A 21622-nucleotide genomic window follows, 5' to 3' on the forward strand; every position below is an offset into this window, starting at 1 on the left:
TTTATGACTGACTTCCTGAACATTGTAATTCCAAACTGGAGTATTTTATTTCCACTTCTCATCAAAATGCCTATTTGTTTTCAGTTTAGAAGGAAACCACAGAGAGGAAAGAAAGGTTAAAAACTGTGCATATGACTTATTTTACAGCTAGTGTTCAGCGGGGTTCTGGAGGCCATTCACAAAAGTCATAGGTATAAAAATATAGAAATGTCTTTATTAATGAGTTATGCATTTGTTCAGATCAGGTTTCTTGGGATACAGCCCTCTATTTGGATTTCAGCTGGCCAGCCATTGTATCTGTTGGTCTTCCGGTCAGAGTGGTTTATCTGTAAAAATAAAATAAATTTCAAAAATCAATATTTAGTTGTCTCTGTTTACACACTGATTGTCAAACTTCATACAGGAGAAAGAGGTGATGGAGGAGGACTGGGAAGCGAAGTAGCACATCATGTTTGACATAATGGGTGAAGATTCTACCAGTTTCTCTCTTACACCGAGTGCTTTATTTGTTTCCCAGATGGCTGTAGTGATATCCACTAAACTGGATACCTTTGTCCAGCAGAAGCTCTGAAATGTGAACAATATTGCAACAATATTCTGCACCAGTACAGGCTGGGGGAGCAGCAAAGGCTGAGGGAGCTGGGGCTGTTCAGCCTCCAGAGGACACACTGAGAGGGGACCTCCCCCAGGTCTGTGGGGTCTGCAGGGAGGGGGCAGAGGATGGACCAGGCTCTGCTCGGGGGGGCCCAGCAATGGCACAAGAGGAACGGGCAGGAACTGATGCCCAGCAAGTTCCACCTGCACAGGAGGAAGAACTTCTTTGCTGTGCAGTGACCCAGCACTGAACAGATCACCCAGAGAGGGTGTGGAGTCTCCCTCACTGGAGATATTCCAGACCCATCTGGACACAATCCTGTGCCATGTGCTCCAGGATGACCCTGCTGGAGCAGGGAGGTTGGACCAGATGACCCACTGTGGTCCCTTCCAACCTGACCCATTCTGTAATTCTGTAATATTCTGGGGAAAAAAAAAAAAAAAAAAAAAAAAAAAAAAAAAAAAAAAAAAAAAAAAAAAAAAAAAAAAAAAAAAAAAAAAAAAAAAAAAAAAAAAAAAAACCAACAAAACACTATGGCAGTTTGACATGGTTTTGGAAGGAATCAGCATCATCAGGGACCTGACATCTGTGCTGGGTTTTCTCTCTGTCTGCCTCTGTCATACAGATGCTCGACTGGGCTTACAGAAAGTGAACACAACAAGGTCGCAGATGCAAACAGAAATACACATGAAAAACAGCATCTTTAGTCCTCCTGAAGCCTGAAGGCAACTTATTCCAAAAGTTTTGTGGTTCAAGCATTGCCTTTGCACAGTCAATCAGAGACAGCCCAGTTTTCATACAAAAACAGTCTTTTAATTTTTAGGAATTATTTGGAATTTGTCTTTCCAGAATAAAATGTCTCTGTACAGGACATCAAGTTGAACATTTCCAAACTGAGGCTCTTTGGAATCTCTGGTCACTTCCAAAACTTTTCTACCATTGACTTAATCCTGGTGGGGTGCAAGTCAGTTCTAGCACATGGCCCAGTTCCAAAGCACAGAATGATGCACAAACAGTCTGCAGTTGTTATAAATAACTCACAGACTCTGCACCTGAAAGTTACACCTGATATGCAGAGAAATATAAAGTGAAAATAAAATAAACATGACCTTTTCTTTTTGGATATCATCTGGGAGCTTGAAGCCTTTGGCAGCTATAAAAACCCAGCTTGACCTGAACTTTATATTCATTATTTCTTTACTTCCAAGTTCTTCTATTAATTTTTTGGCGTCATTTTTCAGCCTAGGAAAACATAGTGAAAAAATAAGTGTTAAAAATTCAGGATGTGGAAAATACTGAAAAAGATCACAGCTGATTTACAATAAGCATTAAATCAGAAGAAGCAAAAATCAGAATTAAAAAGTCCTGAGAATTGTGTTATTAGCATGACATTGAATTCACCGGGAGAATTCACATAGAATTCATGGAATTTTCTTCCTCCTCAACACATTCCTGATGTCAATACAACCTGTTTGCAACAGCACAGCAGAAAGAAAAATGTCTCCCAAACACTATCTGAGGTTTCAACCCTTCTTAAGTAAGGACAAGGGCGTCAAATGTGGATTAAGTCTTTTACTGGATAATCATTGTATCATGATTTCAGAGTCAAACGCACCTGAAGAATCAGGCTAAGATATAAGATGTAAGAAGGAATGCAAACTAGGTACATCATAATTGTAAGTGTGGATAAGGAACACGTAAGAATAAAGAAGATTATGACCCAGAGGTAACAGCAGTGCCCTTTAGGGTGCTTTTAAATGCTACAATGCAATTATGCATGCTTGGGAACATCAACATGCACGATATGTGCAATCACAGAAAGGACATGGAATCAAAACCTTTTAGGCAGGAAATAAGGGAAAGACACTGACTACAGAGTGGAATTTACCATTCCTTCACTCAACAGTAATTTCCCAGCCCCGTTCCTCAGCCTGAATAACCTGCTTACAAGGTGCTTCCATCGTCGTGAGTCGCCATCAGCAGGAGGGTCCCTTCTGGGGCGTTCCTGAGGAAACTCATCATCTCTCCCGAGTGGTCTGTGGAATCAATCACACAACTGATCACTCACCACACACACATCACCTTCCTGTCCATGCATGGAAGGTCACAAACATTTTTAAGTGGTCAGGGAGTCAGCTTCCAGTGCCCTGGATCATTCTGTTTCTCCTCAGTAACAGGCAAGGAAACTTACTGTTCGAAGCTTAGAAAATGTGTTAAAAGCTATTCTTCAAGTAGATCATCTTTCTGCTTATGTGGAAGGATGTTAAGAGACAGAGTAGACTATTTCCTATGATGATTTTGCAACCAAAATGCAACAAAATATGTCAGGAAAAGGGATTTTGCTGAGTGAAGGATCTGGATGTACTATCTGGTTAAGTGCTACTCCTACCAGACTGAAATAATGGAGAATAAAAATAAAAAATAAAAAAAAAAAAGGAAAAGAGCAATAATTTTTTTTTAAAAAAGACAGCTATCTTAACCAACAGGAGAAATTTGGCTTTTAAGGAAACATTTGTCATAATATCTGGCCAGAGTATATTTTATGAAGACAGCAGCTGTTTGTTTCTAGCTGATCCCTGTTGATAATACAAACATAATCATTTGAAAGAGCAGAGTAATTTTATAAGTCCTTTCTTAATGTTAAAACACTAACAAAGATCTATTGCACTCTTTTCCTTACCTCCTGTCCACATGTCAAAAAATTTTGTTGATGTAACTTTTCCTGTTTTATCTGTAATAAAAAAAAAAGACTTGTGTAAATATCAGTAATTATTATTTTATTCAATAAGCATATATATACAGCATTTTCAGCTAAAGCTAGGTTGGGTCTATTATTTGGGTTCCCAGCTTTCTTTGTTTTCAGTTTTTAAATAGGAATATGGAATAATGTAAGTTTAAGATTTGGGGAGAATATCTTGATTCACGTAGTCTCTGAATCACCAAATGTGACTACAACATTTTTATTACTTCTTGTTTGAAAGAAAGAAAATAAATTTTCCATGTGCTTCCATGTTTTTATATGTAAATGTATTATACTAGGTCAAAACCATTGATAGGAAAATTAGTTAAACCTAAGAATATTTGACTTGTTATTAGACTATTTTTGTGAAGTGTTTGAGATGCTCAAGCTTTCCTACCGTTTGAATGTCAGCTGACAGAAACACAATAATCATCATTACTGTATCAGTAACTGGGCATGCAAATAGTTAATAATTCCAAAACATTTTGCTAAATGTTCATCAATTATGCTGCTGTTCAGATGCTTATCTTTGGTTGCACAAGACATGTGCAACTGAAAATATTTTACAAATTTCTAAACCCGTGCAAACTGAGTTAATTGATTTTCATTATCCAAGACCCTGCTTGGATCCCTGCTATGTGAGAGGATTTTTTTCCATTTAGAGGGCATCAACTCATTCCTACTGAGATTTCCTGATTCCTTTCTGGCTTATCCTTGATCCCTCTATGGTAAAGTTGTGATGGCAGATTCTGCTGAGCACAGGACTCTAAACGGCAGGTTTATCAGTGCTGATGAGGGGAAAAGGTGGCAAAACTCTGTCAGTGGTAAAACAAGAGTTCTAGACCTGGGTTGCTTCTGAGCAGAGGTCACAAAGCAGTGGAAAAGCCTGCAGTGGGGACAGCAGAAATCCACACAATTGTTTTTTATTCCCTCTGTGTTGTTGGTTTGGGCTTAATAGTTCTGTCTTCCTTTTTGCAAAAGACCATATTCATTCAGAAAAGGAAGTTATCATTATGGAATAAAAGACAAGTGTGGTGCCATAAGGCACTTATTGAGCAAAGTCATTAGTTTGACTGATCTAATTAGAGGACATGTAGAAAAAATGTCTCACTAAAGACTGGTGCAGGATAATGGACAGATTTACCTGCTCCTTTTTGCCATAATCTTGCTTATGCATTCAAGATGAGTATTCGCCCTCTTACTCTACAGCTCTTTGCTGAAAAGTAACTTTTTAACTGTTTATCTCTTATAGCCAGTAAAGTTTTTATGATTATTGGGAAAAAAAAAAATGAAGAAGTTGTCTGGAAAAAAAAAAATGGAATGGATTCTTGTTGATGAGTAATTTAACCTTCAACAAAATCATGCAAGTTTAGACAAGATCAAGATCTTCCTTGGACAAAAAAAAATTAAATATAAGTGTTTTGTGATCAAAACCAACTTGGCTGTGCCTATGAATTCCCTTTCCCCCTCTCCACGATAAGATTTAGACATTCATTTTTCCCAGGATCCGCTGTTGAAGACACTGCTCTTCCTCACCATTCCTATTCATCTAAATCAAAATGGTGCCTCCAGATCTGCAGTAAAGAGCACCCTCTGCTTCCAATGGTTTTTATTGTTAACAAAGACTTATAATGGCAGTTTAATATTAATCAAGCTTTGAGTTTGTCCTTCTGTCCACCAACCAAGTCTGGAAAATGAAATTGTCTGGAAAATGAATTCTGCACCTTGTGGCAGAACTGCACTTCCCAGTTACTGCCTCTCCTTTATCAGTGGAGCAGCAAATATATTTTTTTCAAAGACTGAAGCTGAAAATTCAGTCTTTCTGCTGGAGATCACAGATATCTGTGCTGTGCTACAGGCTTTTTGTCTAACAAAATACAGTTACACCACTTCTATGCACACATTTTCTACCTTCTTATAGTGATTTCTGAACGTTTCTTTTGTTTACCCAGAAGACTGTTTTTCTCACACAGATTTGTTTTTCTTACATTTAACACGAACCAAGTTCGCAGTATTTTCGTTTCCTTTCCATGCTGGCTGGTAAAAACACCCACAAACCCAACAACCCAACCCCTCAAGAAGATATGTAATTTATTGCTGTGCAAAAATATGTTCCTCTCTAACATTTTTTTTCTCTTACTTACAATTCACAGTGGCAATGTTTATACCTCTTCCAACATTACCACTCCCTTCACTTATGAGCCTGGAATCGAAATAAATACAGTATCAGTAAAATGCATCTGATCCAAAGCTATATTTACCAGTGCTCAGCAATTTTCTGGTATTTATGTTTCCTTCAGTTATTTAGTTCAAGACTTTGTAGTGAACAAGAGCTGTGGCTTAAAAATCTTGGATGTTGTATCAGAGAGTTTCCTTTAAAAATGGGTCTTTCAAAATGAGCCAGATCAAGAAAATGCAGATGGAAAGATAAAGGAGAAAAAAACCCCTAAGATAAAATGTGGGTTTGTGGCCCTGTTCTCTGTTGCCTGTATCTTCAGAAAAGATCACTGCAAGGTTTTGAAGTTATTCTACCCGTCCAGTTGGAAAAGCCATGAAAGAACCTGAATTTCAGAAGGTGTTGACCACTCAACAGTCTGTAAATTTGCTGTGCTGCTCCATGGAAATTAAAAATAGTACTGGAAGCAGTTTGAATGCAGCTTATTCAGAGGACCAAAGAACATAACGTGTTTAGCTTTAAAAAAAGAAGCTCACAAACCAAACCTAAAGTGGACAAAAGAGTTAAATTACTGTCAGTTATGCTCAGAAGTTTCTCACCAGAACAGGAGCCCCCCAGGCAGGAGCTCATTTGCTGCTACTGGACCAAAACAAGACAGCCTTTCTCACACTAAAAAGCACTTGGTTGGATGCAAAGCTAGCCTGGTACTCACAGCTCATCCTCAAAACAGATTTTAGCCATCTTTTCTTTGCCCCCACCGCTGAGGATCCGGTAGGCGTAAGTCCCAGCTGGGCAGGGGCTCCAGTGGTCACACTTCTGCCTCTTGGGGACTGGGGCTACAACAGCAAAGACGGGAAAACGTTTCCTTGGATGCTGCATAAACAATTTCTGCGTGGGATGAATAATCATTAAACGTCAACACCCTGAGCTCAAACGTAAACACAGTTTTTTGGCATAAACTCACAGTTTTCCTTATCAGGGCAACAATATCACAGGTTTGTGAGGGCTTTAAGTTATCACTGACTCTTTATCCAGGGGAAAATGCCCCATTTAGTGTGATCTGATTTGAATCTAGAGTAATTATTTTGTGCTATTCCATGTAACAGGAAACAAGGGCTAGAGGGATGAAGGTTTCCTAGCAAGAGCTTCAAGTTAATTGTTATCATTCTCATTTTAAGGCTTTTATTTTAAACAATAACATAGTCACAGAATGAGAAAAATGTACACATTAAGCCACCTGGTCAGATTAGAGAGAAAAAAATAATGATAATTTAATCACAAAGTTTGGTTAGTGGTTCAACAGTTTACCATATTTAGGAAATACATATGATATAAGCAAAGCTGCAGCTTTGCACTTACATGCCAGCAAACAAATAATCTGTTCTTACATCTAATTACATTTGCAGACTGGCAAATATAGGCTGACATCATATCTCTTCACAGATAGTGTCCAAGAAAAGTTTGGCCTTGCAATAATTAACTTTACCCAGCCAACTTCACTCTTATAGTAGCACATACTAAGTAATTTCTTAGCTGACAAGCCATTTCTCATTTGGCATAAAAATACGCAATATCAGCTATAGTATAAGGGAAAAAGAAAGAAAATAAATACAACTACGCACCCCTCAATGCTGGTTTCTTTCTGATGCCTTGAAATCCAGCATTAGATATTGTCATTTGGGGTACCCGAGTAGCAATGAAGAATCCCAAATACCAAGCAGCCAACGATGCCAACAAGAGCCCTGTTAATCTCACAAGACCTGTGAAGGGAAAAATAAAAAGCAAAAACAAACAAAATAAACCCCACAACAACAACAACAACAACAAAATCACAAAGACATAAATACCTTTTCACAGCAGGACACAAAATCTAGTATTTCCTTCTGGCATTGCTACATGAACTGACTGTTTTCTACCTGATACATTGTGCTAACCACAGCTTTCAGAGCTTTGTTTTATTCCCAACGCTTTTGTTTCTAAAACTTGATCTTCAGGCAGAAAACTCTCCCCAAGACTCCCCTCAATCCGCAGCCATGATACCCCAAAGAAACATGAAGTTCAACTTAATCTTAGTAGGATTTTGACTCTAAGAAGTAAGTACCAGATACTACAAAGGTATTTTGCAGTTACTATTGGCTTTCTGTGATAGGCAAACACCACAGGAGTGGTTTAAAACACTGGGAACTCCTTCCATCCACCCTTTTAACATGCTGGGTAAAAACACCTGAAGAAGGCCCAAACAATGAGCTCTGACTGCATTTATAGAATCATTGGATAATTTGGGTTGGAAGGGACCCTCAAAGGTAATCTAGTCCACCTCCCTGCAATAAGCAGGGAAATCTTCAGCTCCATCAGGTTGCTCAGAGCCCTGTTTACCCCTGGCCTTGAATGTCTCCAGGAACGAGGCAGCCACCACCTTCCCTGGGCAACCTTTGGTTTACCACCCTCATTGCGAAAAACTTCTTATATCTAATCTCAACCTACCAGTTTAAAGCCATTCCCCTTTGTCCTGTCACTCCAGGCCCTTGTAAAAAAGTCCCTCTCCAGCTTCCCTGTTGGCTCCCTTTAGGTACTGGAAAGTTGGTTCCCTGACTCAGGTGCAGCACCGTGCGCTCAGTCTCATTTAACCTCATGGGATTCCCATGGACTCACTTCTCGAGCTTGTCCACGTCCCTCTGGGCCAACCCACCCCTCAGGAGTGTCAACCACACCACACAGCTCGGTGTCATCTGCAAACTTGCTGAGGGTGCCCTCAATCCCACTGCCCCTGTCATTGATGGAGACGTTCAAACACAGCTAGAGTGACTGTCCCGCCTTCCCTCAGCCACATCAGAGTTTCCATGGACTGTATTAGCTGTGCATCTACACAGCAGGAAAACAACAGGATCCACAATTTTCCTGACTATGGAGAAATACATATAGGTTCCATTTTGAATGTCTGCTCTTCCTCAACCCCAGAAATGCTAACAGGAATTCCTGATCTAGAAGAGATGCACCACCGAGTTCATGATGCTAAACGAGGAAACATCACACTGCAATTGTGGAACACAGCTGTTGTTGATGGCAGGAGACACTTCCTGATGTGTGAAGAAACATGAGCTTGAAAATAAGGGTCTGCTACAACAACAAAAAAAATATGACTTGTATAGTCCTGAAAACAGAACCAACGTCCAAAAATATTAAGTATGTTCACTTTTACAGCCATCCAGAAAATGCTGTGTATTGTCAAGCCTAAATCTTCCTTATAACAGTTTACACTCATAAGATACTCCTTTCCTTTCCTTCTTGGAACTGCCTTTTATAAACAATAAGATTTCTGCCCTACCTCTCCTCTAGAATAAGGCCAAATTTTCCATCTGTCTTCCTCAAGTCCTGTTTTGCAGGTTCTACCACTTTCCTGTGAATTCTGCCCAATTGGTCTGCATACAAATTCTGAAAAACTCTGCAGAATGAACACACTAGTTCAACAAACACAGTCTTGAGACTTTACTTCTGGTTATACATGCCAGAAGGAACTTGGACTTTTTTTTTTTTTTTTTTTTTTTTAATAAGAGTAGACTTTATTGACTCAGTTTCTGTTTAGAATTTACCATGAAGACTGGACTTTACCTCCATATCCTGTATTTGTGCATATGGTTATTCCTGCATTCTACCTGGCTTTAAAAATCAAAAGCCCAACAAAACACTGCAGAAACATTTGTGTGACTTTAAGTAAGATACTGTGAGGAATTTATGGTATTTTAATCAAAGGATTACGATTGAAAGAGAAATATAATGAATCTTCAGATATTACAAATTTCCCTAATTATTACGTAAGAGAAATTTCTCACTCTGTGAGTAGTAGTGGTGCAAACCCACACTAAATACAGAAAATTACTCCAACATTTCATTCATGCAGCGAGTGGGAACATGAGCACTGACAAAATTCATGTGCATAAATAAGGAGAACTGGTGGAAACAACAGAACGAAACTCATTTTTTATCTTTTTGAATACTAAAAAAGAATACCAGATTTATACAGAAAATAATTGGTAAAGGAGACCAAGTCATGAGCTTCAAAACCCAGGAAGAATTAAGTGAAAACTGCAAGTTTATTGAGAGATTGTAGTGGTTGTTTTTGGGGAGGTGGTGGGGTGTAAAGATCTGCGAGACCATCGGTCAGATTTTCTTTGGCTTTTTCTATTGTTGGCTTGGCAGGTTTATCTTTACAATGATTTTTCACTGTTTTCCATTAAAACTACGGAACAACTCTGATGCAAAACAGTCTCAACAGTGCAGCATTTTACCTAAATAGAAGAGAAAGTACAAAATGTTTAACTGCTGTTAAACCTGACCGTGGTGCCCGGGAAAATCGTGGAGCAGATCATCTTGACTGTGATCACACAGCACAAACAGGACAACCTGGGGATCAGGTCCAGCCAGCACAGGTTTAGGAAAGGCAGGTCCTGCCTGACCAACCTGATCTCCTTTTATGACCAGGTGACCTTCCTGGTGGATGAGGGGAAGGCTGTGGATGTGTCTATCTCGACTTTGGCAAAGCCTTGGGCACCATCTCCCATAATATACTCCTGGAAAAGCTGCAGCCCAGGGCTTGGACAGGGCACTCTGTGCTGGGATAGGGACTGGCTGGAGGGCTGGGCCCAGGATGGTGGTAAATGATGCTGCATCCAGCTGAGATCCAGTCCCCAGTGGTGTCCCCCAGGGATCACCAATCCTGTTCAATATCTTTACTGATGATCTGGACGAGGGCAGATGGAGGGCACCCTCAGTGAGTTCAGAGACCACCAACCCTAAGCTGGGTGAGAGTGTTGATCTGCTGGAGGGCAGGAAGGCTCTGCAGAGGGATCTGGCCAGGCTGGATCCATGGACCAAGGGCAATGGCGTGAGGTTCAACGAGGCAAAGTGTGGGATCCTGCACTTGGGTCACAGCAACTCTCCTGCAGCTCCAGGCTGGGGGCAGAGGGGCTGGAAAGTGCCTGGCAGGAAAGGATCTGGAGGTGCTGGTCGACAGCCCTCTGGGTAAAGAAACCTCCTCCTAATACCCAACCTAAACCTCCCCTGACACAGCTTCAGGGAGTGCCCTCATGTCCTGTGCCAGCAGTCCTACCTTACAGCGGCTCCCAAATCCCCTTCTCCCTCAGGTGTTCACTTGCCCCTGGGCAGCGACTAAAGCACTAAATGTAAGCAGAGTATTGAGTTTGATTTCCCTGCTTAGGTGATTAAATATCCCCACGCAGCCCCACCTCGCTAATACACACGCACCTGTACGCAGCAGAACTTGAATAGAGGAAAAAAAAAAAAAACCAAAAAACAAACTAAAAAAGGAAGATATTTAAGAGTCAGGCATGAATTATTCCAGACTAAAAACTGTGTGTTGAGCTGGGAACAGCCCTCCCTTTCCTTCCCTTCCCCGTGGCGAGAAGGGTCTCCAGGGGCTCCTGCCTGAGGAGGGGGCACAAACCTAGAGGGGTGAACTCTACTCACAGTGCCCGCTCGGCTTCATTATTCCGCCTCCTCCTCCTCCTCCTCCTCCTGCTCCTCGTCCCTCTCCTGCCGGCACCAGGAAGGGGAGCGGCCACCTGTCAATGCTGCACCGCCCCGGGGCTGAAAGGAAATAACTCTGAAGTTATTTCTCTGCAGAAAGCAACCAACTGGCTGGTGGGGTGGAGAGGAAGGCTCACACGGCAGCTCATTCAGAGAGATGAAGTTTTGCCTGGTTTTTTTCCCTCCAGGTGTCATAATCAAAGAATCATGCAATAGTTTGGGTTGGAAGGGACTTTAAAGATCATCTCGTTACTATCCCCCTGCTGTGTGCCAGGACATCTTCCACTATCCCAGGCTGCTCAGAGCTCCATCCAGTCTGGCCCTGAACACTTCCAGGGATCCAGGGGCAGCCACAGTTTCTCTGGGCAACCTGTTCCAGGGCCTCACCACCCTCACAGGATAGAATTTCTTCCTAATATCTAATCTAAACCTATTCTCTTTCAGTTTGAATCCATTCTCCAGATGAACCAGTTATTTTTAAATCTGTTGAACCCAATCCAGAAGGCAAGCAAGGGCTTTCTTCCTGGTAGTGGCCAGGGTCTGCCTGGTCCACTGGAGACCCCTCCTCGTTTCTTCCCCCTCCCCATTATCTTCTACCCTAGGATGACATAAGCCCCACCACGAGCACCAGCCCACCAGGGCAAGTCCTTGGTTCATCTTTCCTTGTGAACAAGGTGTCATGCACCATCACCTGGATGCTTCCCTCCTGGTGGGGTAGGTTGGTCACTCATTGTTTGCATCATGCCACCAAAAAACCTGGCACCACTTGCACTTGGGATGTGGAGCAGCACTCCCCTGCTCCCTTCCTTCTCAGCTTCGCAGCCCAGATGTAAGGAGTGTGAGACTAGAGCACAGTGCTGGCAGCTCACAGTTTCCAGTCCATGGCAGATAAAATGAGATGAAGGCATTGCCCATCAGGAGCCTCACATCATGGGCTCGGTTTTTTGCTTTTAAAATTTCCGTTTTCCAGCATGCTCTGGTCGATGGCTGTGTGGGAGCTGAGCCCCAGCTGCACCAGTCAGTCCTGGCACTGAACCAGGGAAACTACAGCTCACACCAAGGGCAGCTTGTGAGGACTGAAGTAGCCACTCAAACCTGTTCAGGAAACTGGGCTGAAGACCTCCAAGCTGGGCAGAACCCTAACAAAGAAGCCTGTAATTTCACAAAATCACAGAATGATTAAGGCTGGAAAAGACCTCTAAGGTCAGTGAGTCCACCCTTTGACTGAACACCCCCTTGTCACCCATCCAGAGTACTGAGTGCCATGTCCAGTCCTTCCTTGGACACCTCCAGGGATGGGGACTCCACTACCTCCCTGGGCAGCCCCTTCCAATGTCTGACCACCGTTTCCATGAAAAAATTCCTCCTGATGTCCAATCTGAACACCTTCTGGTGCAGCTTGAGGCCATTTTTTCTTGTCCTGTCCCTTGTTCACTGGGAGCAGAGCCCGACTCCCATCTGGCCACAACCTCCTGTCAGGGAGTTGTGGAGAGTGACAAGGTCCTCCCTGAGCCTCCTTTTGTCCAGACTAAACACCCCGGGCTCCCTCAGCCACTCCTCATATGACTCACTCTCCAGACCCTTCCCCAGCTCTGTTGCCCTTCTTTGGAGACGCTCCAGCCCCTCAATGTCCTCGTTGCAGTGAGGGGCCCAAAACTGGACACAGCACTCGAGGTGTGGCCTCACCTCTCTAATTTTCATTTAGAAAATTGCTCAAACTACACTGTGATTTAGTAACTGCCCTTAAAATTCTCAGAGTTGGTTTCCCTTAAGCTCTTTTCATTCCCTCTGCCTCTAATGATGCACAGAAATTATGTTTAGTTCAGCAAACAGATGAATAAAATCCTGCAGGAGGGCACATGTAGGACCACAGCTGGATTTGGGCTTTTTCATTCCTCCCAGGACAGCCATGAAAGCTATAAATGTTTCCAGACCCTGGAGGAGAGGTGTTTCTTGTCCTTGCCTGTGAGTGGTATATTATAATATCCTATAAATTGCAGGTAAAACCCAAGGGAGTAATTGCTGCTGGTTATTTTCAAACATACTGGAGCTTGCAAATGAAAAGCAACATCCCATAAAACCCGGGGTGTGAATAATTAAAGAGGTAGCGTGGGACAAATAAACTTGAGGAATGAAAAGCCCAGGACACAAAGGGAAAGGTGTTATGAGAGGGCAAAAGAAACTTAAGGACACCACTAGTCTGGGTTACTTTTCCAAACATGCAATTATTTCTGCAGGAAGTCTTATCCTGCAAAATGGCACTTCAGAAAATGATGCCTCTGCTAATAAATGACTGAAACTGTTGAAGAGTGCACTTCCAGCTCTTAAAGTAACAATAATCTGGCTTTAAACCCAAAATGCTATGGCTTGTGGCAGCCAAATAAAAAAAAGTCTTCTATTTTTATTTAAGAAAGGAACATTAACTGGGACTTGGTATAATTTAATTTTGAAATGGATTTATTCTATGAGCATTGGTGGATCACAGACTTCATAGAGAAAAAATTTTAAGCCCTTAATAACTTGATCACCACCTCAATACTGTGAAAAAAAACCCCAAATTAGCAATCAGTGGCTATTGGAAAACTGCTATTTTACCTGGTTTTACCCACAAGGAAATTGTTGCAGGTTAGTTCATTTTCATTATTGCCTAAACCTCACTGACCCACACCCAGGCATTTCCTACAAAACCAGTCAACACAGTAAGTGTCTTGCTTGCCTGCCAAATCCCAGGGATCCAGTGGTCTCCAGCTGAGGGGATTTTAAATACCCAAGGACTTGAAATCTCTCAAATCTTTTACTTCAGGTATCTCAGTTTGGTGTCTGCAAAAAACAACCACTAATGTTCTTTCTTTAGTAATTAATCACAGATGTGGAATGCAGAAGACTTCTGAGGCATCATTTCTGATCTTACCCTCTGTACCCATTCACTCTGTAATTGGAAAGCTTAGAGGAAAAGAAAAACTTACAAAATATTAATCTTCCCCCTCGATGCCTGTAAGGCTGTAAGACCCTTTGGTGATAAGCAGGACAGGGAATCTACCCAGGGAAACAAATGGCTCTTGCAGACACTATATGGTACATAGTGTTAGTCTTGTCTAATCATCACAAAAGCCAGTCAGCAGAGAAAGTTTATGGGTTAACACAGTAAAACTACAACAGAGCAAGCTCCTGCTTGTCCTTTGAGCCAGTGTTCCTCCAGAGGTATTTTCTGCATCCACCCCACTTGACTAGCAAATGAGCAAAAGTGTCATTCCAGTCCTTGTAGCTACTTAATTTACATGTTTTCTGCTCATCCACAAATGGATTTTAAATCCTGCTAGGACGAGTTAAAAGAATTTAATGATTTAAACTGGAGGCTGAATCCGTAAAGCAGAAAAAGAACATCGTACTAAATCTTTGCTTGCAGAGGTCACAGGACATTAAGGGGCTACCAGAAAAACAACAACAACAACAACAAACAAACAAACAAACAAAAACAATAAAAAAACCCCAACAAACCCCAAAAAACAGACCACCTACATAAAATGTGCAACTGCTGTTTAAGTTAACTGATTTTACCTAAGACTTGGGGCAGATAAGAACATACACATGGGCAACAGGGGTGAAAATGTGGAAGAGCAATTATTTAACTCAGCCATGCTTCATCAGGTGCTTGTGCTCATAATTCAGGTGGAACCTCAGCATCCTGGTGGTGGCAGCACGAAGGGGAATGTGGAGAAATAGAGTTGTATATTGTAATACAATTACTGTTGGTTTGGTTTTGTTTTTCTGGTATACCTTGAATGGTTTTATGAAACCCAGAGGAAATACTTCAAACAAGGGGACAGCTTTCAGATACTTCCTCTGTGGATATATTAAAATCACCTTCCTCAAGATATGCACAGAGGGATTATATAGCAAAGGGAAAAAAGCAGGCATTGATTACTTTCAGCTGATAAGCTACAAAACCTGTAAAGCTTGTGAGTCTAGGGTATTGCTGGCCTGTTAAACAACACAAAGGTGGGGCATATTTGTGTGTTTTCCTTATGCTTTGTTAATCCAGAGAAATGCGTGGAAAATATCATTAATTGCCTTTCACCCAGATAGAAGATTTTTACCGAGTTTTCTCAATATTAGCAGCAATAGCTTAATATATTTAGGGTCCAAATCTAGTCTTTCTTAATACACAGCAACCCAAACTTTTCAGAGGAGAAAGGCAAGGGTAGGGAAAAGGGCAAAATGAGAGGGAGGAGAAAATCCTTCTATTAAATGCTGGGTGTTTTCACATGGCTTTGCACAATCCTTCAGGATATCCACTGACTGTTTCCTTGAAATGCAGCTGTCAACACACTGATTAAGCCCACAGGTCCCTGTTAGCACAGACCCCTGTGCAATCCCAGACAATTCTGCAGGACCACTCCATCAAGTGGAGATTTACCAGAGGGAGCTGGATTGGTGAGATCCCTTCTATCAACAGTCCCAAAGCACTTGTATCTTGGTGACATCCCATGGTATGTCCTGGAGCTTCTCCCTGATCCATTCTGCCAACACAAGGTGTCTCCACAGGGACCAGGCTGATGCCACCATGACGGGCTCAGGTCACCAGAAGATGATGCTGGGGATCTAAAAGAGCAAAAAAGCCACAATAAATCCATTTCTGAAGCCCAGTCTGTACAGACATTGAGAGAGCTGGATTCTCTCCTGTCTTCTAGACAAAGGGAAGAGAGAAAAAAGGTAACACCTTACCTGGGGTGGGGACACGAGCAGTCACAGTGGGTCAGTACTTCAGAACAGTGTGGGAAAAAGGTGGGTATTAGTTAGTCAGAGGAGACTAAAAATACAACAGCAGTTAAAAATCAGTATAAGAAACCAGCCTGGAGTTTGTTCAAGATGCACAACAATAAAAAAACCAATCCGCATACAGTAAGAATACAGAAAGCTGAATCCTAGAATCATAGAATTAACTGGGTTGGAAGAGACCTCCGAGATCATCAAGTCCAACCCTTGATCCAACCCCACTGTGATTCCTAGATCATGGCACTCAGTGCCACATCCAGCCTCATCTTAAACACCTCCAGGGATGGTGAATCCACCACCTCTCTGGGCAGGTCATTCCAATGCCTGATCACTCTCTCTCTCTGTAAAGAACTTCTTTCTAATATCCAATCTAAACCTCCCCTGGCAGAGCTTAAGCCCGTGCCTTCTTGTCCTGCTGCTGATTGCCTGGGAGAAGAGACCGACCCCCACCTGGCTACAACCTCTTCTCAGGGAGTTGTAGAGAGTGATGAGGTCACCCCTGAGCCTCCTCTTCTCCAGATTAAACAACCCCAGCTCCCTCAACCTCTCCTCACTGGACTTGTGCTCAAGTCCCTTCACCAGCCTCGTTGCTCTTCTCTGGACCCGCTCCAGCACCTCAATGTCCTTCCTGAACTGAGGGGCCCAGAGCTGAACACAATACTCAAGGTGTGGCCTCACCAGAGCTGAGTCCAGGGGAAGGATCACTTCCCTGCTCCTGCTGCCACACTGTTCCTGATCCAGGCCAGGATCCATTGGCCCTCTTGGCCACCTGGACACACTGCTGGCTCATGTTCAGCCTCCTGTCCATCAGCACCCCCAGGTCCCTTTCTGCCTGGCTCCTCTCCAGCCACTCTGTCCCAGCCTGTAGCGCTGCAGGGGGTTGTTGTGGCCAAAGTGCAGGACCTGGCACTTGGCCTGGTTGAACCTCATCCCGTTGGAAGTTAATGTTAAACTTACAATTAAAAAACACTCATAGGAAAAGTAAATAGAGTTCCTACTCATAGCACTTCAGAACAATTGTGGGTGCATGAAAAGAATGTATCTGAAGAATCACAATACCTTGTTTATCCATAAAGAGCAGTTTTATCAAGCTAACAACTATAAAAATCCAAGATGCTAATATTTGTGTAGGTAGTGGCCTCACAGATCCTTGTAGTCTTTAAAATAACCTGTATTTCTTGGGAAATGCTATTGAATTTTCTACACAAACAAATGATGAGTCAATGTATAGACAGATAGTCTATGTAAGCCTCTAGAAGGAAAAAAAAAACAAACCACAAAAAACCCCAACCATTTATTTTAGAGTTTGTTTTGGTGCAGAAAGGGAAGAACAGTTAATGTTTGCTGTTTAAGTTGCCATCAGAATCACACATTGTCCTGAAAAATTTTATTCAGCACTTGAATTGCAAACCTTCACATTATTTGTCTACACTGCACTGTCATTACCAAAAAACCCATATTCTTGCAGTAACTTCTTTTGTGTTTCACACAGGAACTTAAAAGCTTTTTTGTCTAAACAGGGCAGCTTTAATGGGGCAAGATGAGCAAGAAGAGGGTGGAATGAACAGTTTTACAGTTCTGAATTCCATGAGCCTGAAGCACAAAAGGCGCTCTGAAGATGACGGCAATTTCGAGAGCAGTTCAAGCACAAGAAGAAGTTGTGCAGTGGCCCTGTAAGCAGAGCTGTGTAATTATAGAACTGTAGAAAGATAATCTAGTTCCAAACCCCAGACCTTCCACTATCCCAGGATGCTCAGAGCCGCATCCACCCTGGCCTTGAACACTTCCAGGGATGAGGCATCCACAGTTTCTCTGGACAACCCATCCCAACACATAGAGAGGCTTCACTGAATATCAGGACAGTAATAAGCAAAACCAGCCAGATTTGATGGAGGAAAAGTACGAAACAGCTGTTTCTTACTTGTCTTACTTGACCAATCCCCTAAATTTCCCAAAATGCACAATACGCTGGGCTACCTTTAAAAAGCTCAGGGCTTAAAGATTAGGGACTCTTTAAAGAGGCTTTTGGGTGGAAGGAAGAGGGATATGACTAAACGATCAGAAGACCCTGAGCTGAGGACCTTTCTCAGGAAGGATGTTTTAAAAAGAAAATTAAAGTACTTTTATTAGAATTCGAACAAGGAAAGGAAAATGCTGTGAAGGGGGCTCAGAATTCGGTTTGAAAAACACACCGAGGGCTCCACCTGGCGGGATGAGGAGCACAGAGCAGGGGGTGGCTCCCTGCCTTTGGGGACGGGGACATCAACTTGTGTCGCAGACAGTGACAGTCCAAAATGTGATCTGAATCCCTTCCAAATGATCGGAAGCTTCATCTTCTCAACTTCATGTTTTCCCTGCCCGATTCTGTCCAATACTGAAAGGAACTGACGAAAAGCTGAAGCAAGAACATTTATTTCCTGCTTATTTGGGAATAAGCGGGAAAAATCACCTTGGAACTTAACTTGCCTGCCTCCTCCCTGCAAGGCTCAGACGGGATCTAAAGCAGTCCTGCTCTCCCTCCAGAGTTAAAGCCCGAAGGTAGAACTGAAAGTCACAGGAAGAATTTGGACAGATAAAATTTATCAGCCTTGAAGATCATCCTGACAGGGTTTAAAAAGACACGCAGAATAGGTTGAAAGAATTAATCATTTATTTTAAGCAGCATAAAATTTGATCTTTTACATAGTGTTTGTCTGAAAATGGCAAGACCTGAAAGTACAAAGTATCAATTTTTTTTGAAAATTGAATAATGACGCTTGACAGTAAGTGGGATAGACATCCTAACATCACCTGATCTCTGAATTAGAAAGACTGTACCTCTTTTTTTTGGACGTTTTGATCCCTTGATTTCCTTTCAGTCAATGTTAAAAAATATTATCTGATTTAAAAAAACCTCAAACAAACGAAAAAACAGGTGAAGAAATGCCTCTACAAGATGAAGTAATTTCCTTAATGGTGAAAGCCTTTCCACACTTCCTAAATAACTATGAAAAAACAACTGATGTAGTATTAAAGTTTTAATAGACCTCTGCATCTCCATATAAAACTTTCAATAAAAAATGCCAACTGCCTGTTTCAGATTAAGTCTTATTTGAACACTCAGTTTTGTACAATTTATGCACTCACAGAGTACTGGCTATCAAAGCAATTTTTTCCAGGACATATTGCAGCAATCCATGCCTTCGTGCTGCCAAGAAATCATCAGTTGTACTTTTTTAGGACCACTTCAGCATTCTCAAGTCCCATTTCCCCTCCCCCCACCCAGAATTTTCAAGAGGACGGCTCTGTTGCAAATGCAGCCATTTAAACACTCACCTACATAATCCCTCCCTGAAAACACAGGAATAAACATCCCCTTTGCACGTTTGGCTTGGCTCTGTGAAAATTTCCCTAGTTAAAGGGGGAGGGGGGGTCGTGATGAGAGGATTATTACAAATAATGTTTTGAGTGAAGCGTTTTGCCCAAGTACGCGTTGCTGTAAAATCAGAGCAGGTTGAGTTGCTCAGCTGGAAGGAGCAGAAGTGTCTCTGCCATCAGAATGAGCCAACAGACCATAATGATCCAGGGCAGTTGGTGCTGGGCAAAAAAACACCATGACCTTCAAGGAAGAAGCTGTCACCTGCTTAAGGAATGGCACCAACTCCCACAGCTCCCTGCGGTCCTTTTTCTCCACCCCCGTATTTCCTGAGGACAGAGAAAAAGAATTTCCAAACAGGACCAGTGAGGAATACCGAGAGTATTTCCAAGTGGGAAGCAAAAGAGGTCTAGGAAGTGTAGTCAAATGCACAGAGGAGTTCTTGGCACACAGAAAAATGTGGAGACCATTGGAAAAGATGAAGCTTTGGCTCTGGTTCTTCTCCTAATACTCCTACAAGTATTGGCAACCTGGATTTAATTTCTAAAGACTTAAAAAGTACTTTAAAACAGGTCTGTGAATGGTTAAAAAAAAAAAAATCTACATATTTTGTTAGAAGGCCGAATTTTGGACATGGACGTCTTCGGCTTTTAGGAATGTTTTTGCAGGGAGAGAGGGGTCGAGTGGGCCAGAAAACAATCAGAAAAATCAGATTTACAAGCAGAGAATTAGCAGGACAACAACTACCCTAACATACATTTATTTTAGGTGATTATCATCAATTAAAAAGAAAAACAAAACCAGGAGAGAACAGTTATTAAGGGCTACTTCCCTTTAAATACTGAAAATTACCTTCTGTGTTTTACCTGTTGGCCAACTTAAAAGAAACTCTGCGTGTGCCTTTGCGGTCTAATGTCAAATTCCCAGTATTTCAAAGACTACCCGACCACAAATATCCACCCAAAGCAAACACAAAACATTCTTTTATTACTACTGTACAGTCATTGATGTCAACATGTTTTATGATAACATGTCTTGCTGCTTATGAACAGATATTGCCGGGGGGTGAGACACAGCACCGTACGCTTTGTTGTACAGAAAGGGGAATATTCAGCGACTGGGCAATGATTCTACTTAAAGACGATAGTGCCTCTTATTCATCTGTGAGTGGATAATTCCCAGTAGCACCAACAGGCACTTTAGAATGCTGGTTTTCAAAATATTCAGGCAAGTGAACCCCCGGGGGGTGACTGACGTTACTCCCACAGCAGCTTGTCAGCAACTGCTGTCGCTCTCCCATTTGGCTCCTCCAAGGAGACTCAGCCTTGATCTGGAGGCCTGGCAGAAGACTCAGATATTTAACCTCTCCACATTTCACACCTCCAGCCACCTTCAGCTCACCACAAGTGCAGGTCATAGCAGTGGCTTTTGTGGGACAGATGCGTCTCATGTGGGTGTTCAGCTGAAACCAACACCTCTGTTTCTGCTAACGTTCCTGAGGAGCTACGACCAGGATGCTGGACTGCTCACAAGCCTGGATTAACATCTAATTAGGCCTCAGAAACCAGAAAACCTAACTGGCTCAGAAGATTGGCCCTATCCCGTTACCAGTCTGTCTTCGCTTCTCTGAACAGCAGCAAGAACTACAGCAGCCAGAAAAGAACAATTTATCAATCATGGAGTCAAGTTTGACAGGAACTAATGTCTTGGTAAATTGTACAGCCCTTTCTTAAAAGGATCAATCTGTTATGCTCTTGCAATTTTTAATGAAGTTAAAGGTAGCTTACTTCTTTTCTTTCCATAATTTCCTTTTTACTTGCAGCTCCGTAGGTCACTGTTACCAGCACCCTTCATTACACAGCTCATATTGCTACTTAAATGTACGTTTGAGATCAGGATATCACAACCAACCAGCCCAGCTGATGGAAAGCCCTACAGGAATTAAAGTTTTCAGCAGCACAATCATTCTGTATTTTCAGAAACTCTAAGGACCTCTCTCTCTCTCCCTCTCTGAAAATCTGCTGTGTTAAGCAACTCTCCTAAGCCTTTTAATATTTAAAAGGACAAGGTTAGCAGGGAAATGGCTCATCCTTGAGTGAAACCAGCCTATACACGGAAAGGAACTGGGTAGGATGCTCATAGGTTGATTTTAGCTGTTAAATTTAACTGTTGTTGGGCACCTGACGTGTTTAACCAGAGATCCCAAACCCCACAGTTCTGTGATCACCTGCACAGCATCAGAGCTGGGAACTGGAATGCTGCACTGCCTTGATGTATTGTGATTAAGCTGATCCAATATACGAATCCTAAATACACAGCCCTTTCAGCTTAAAAAACAAAACAATCCCCTCTACCCCTTTTTTTACAGAACCTGAACAAAAGGCTTATTACAACGTTTCACCTATTTTCTTAAACATTTAAGTCAAGCCTGAAAAG

The 21622-nt window shown here is 42.1% G+C and overlaps 1 protein-coding gene across 1 annotated transcript; it reads right to left on the reverse strand.

Moving 5' to 3' along the window:
• Positions 1 to 214: 214 nt before the first annotated feature.
• On the reverse strand, positions 215 to 11159 carry FAM3B (family with sequence similarity 3 member B). The gene is made up of 8 exons (XM_027887404.1): positions 10996 to 11159; positions 7134 to 7271; positions 6224 to 6347; positions 5480 to 5538; positions 3276 to 3326; positions 2544 to 2631; positions 1705 to 1837; positions 215 to 326 (listed from the first exon to the last, which is right to left on the reverse strand). The coding sequence occupies exons 1-8, from the start codon at positions 11012 to 11014 to the stop codon at positions 237 to 239; spliced, it is 702 nt and encodes a 233-aa protein (XP_027743205.1). The 5' UTR covers positions 11015 to 11159; the 3' UTR covers positions 215 to 236.
• Positions 11160 to 21622: the final 10463 nt, after the last annotated feature.

This window comes from Empidonax traillii, unplaced genomic scaffold (assembly GCF_003031625.1).
Source record: "Empidonax traillii isolate 1590-97213 ecotype Southwest subspecies unplaced genomic scaffold, ASM303162v1 scaffold208:size1045274, whole genome shotgun sequence".
NCBI classification, from domain to species: Eukaryota; Metazoa; Chordata; class Aves; order Passeriformes; family Tyrannidae; genus Empidonax; species Empidonax traillii.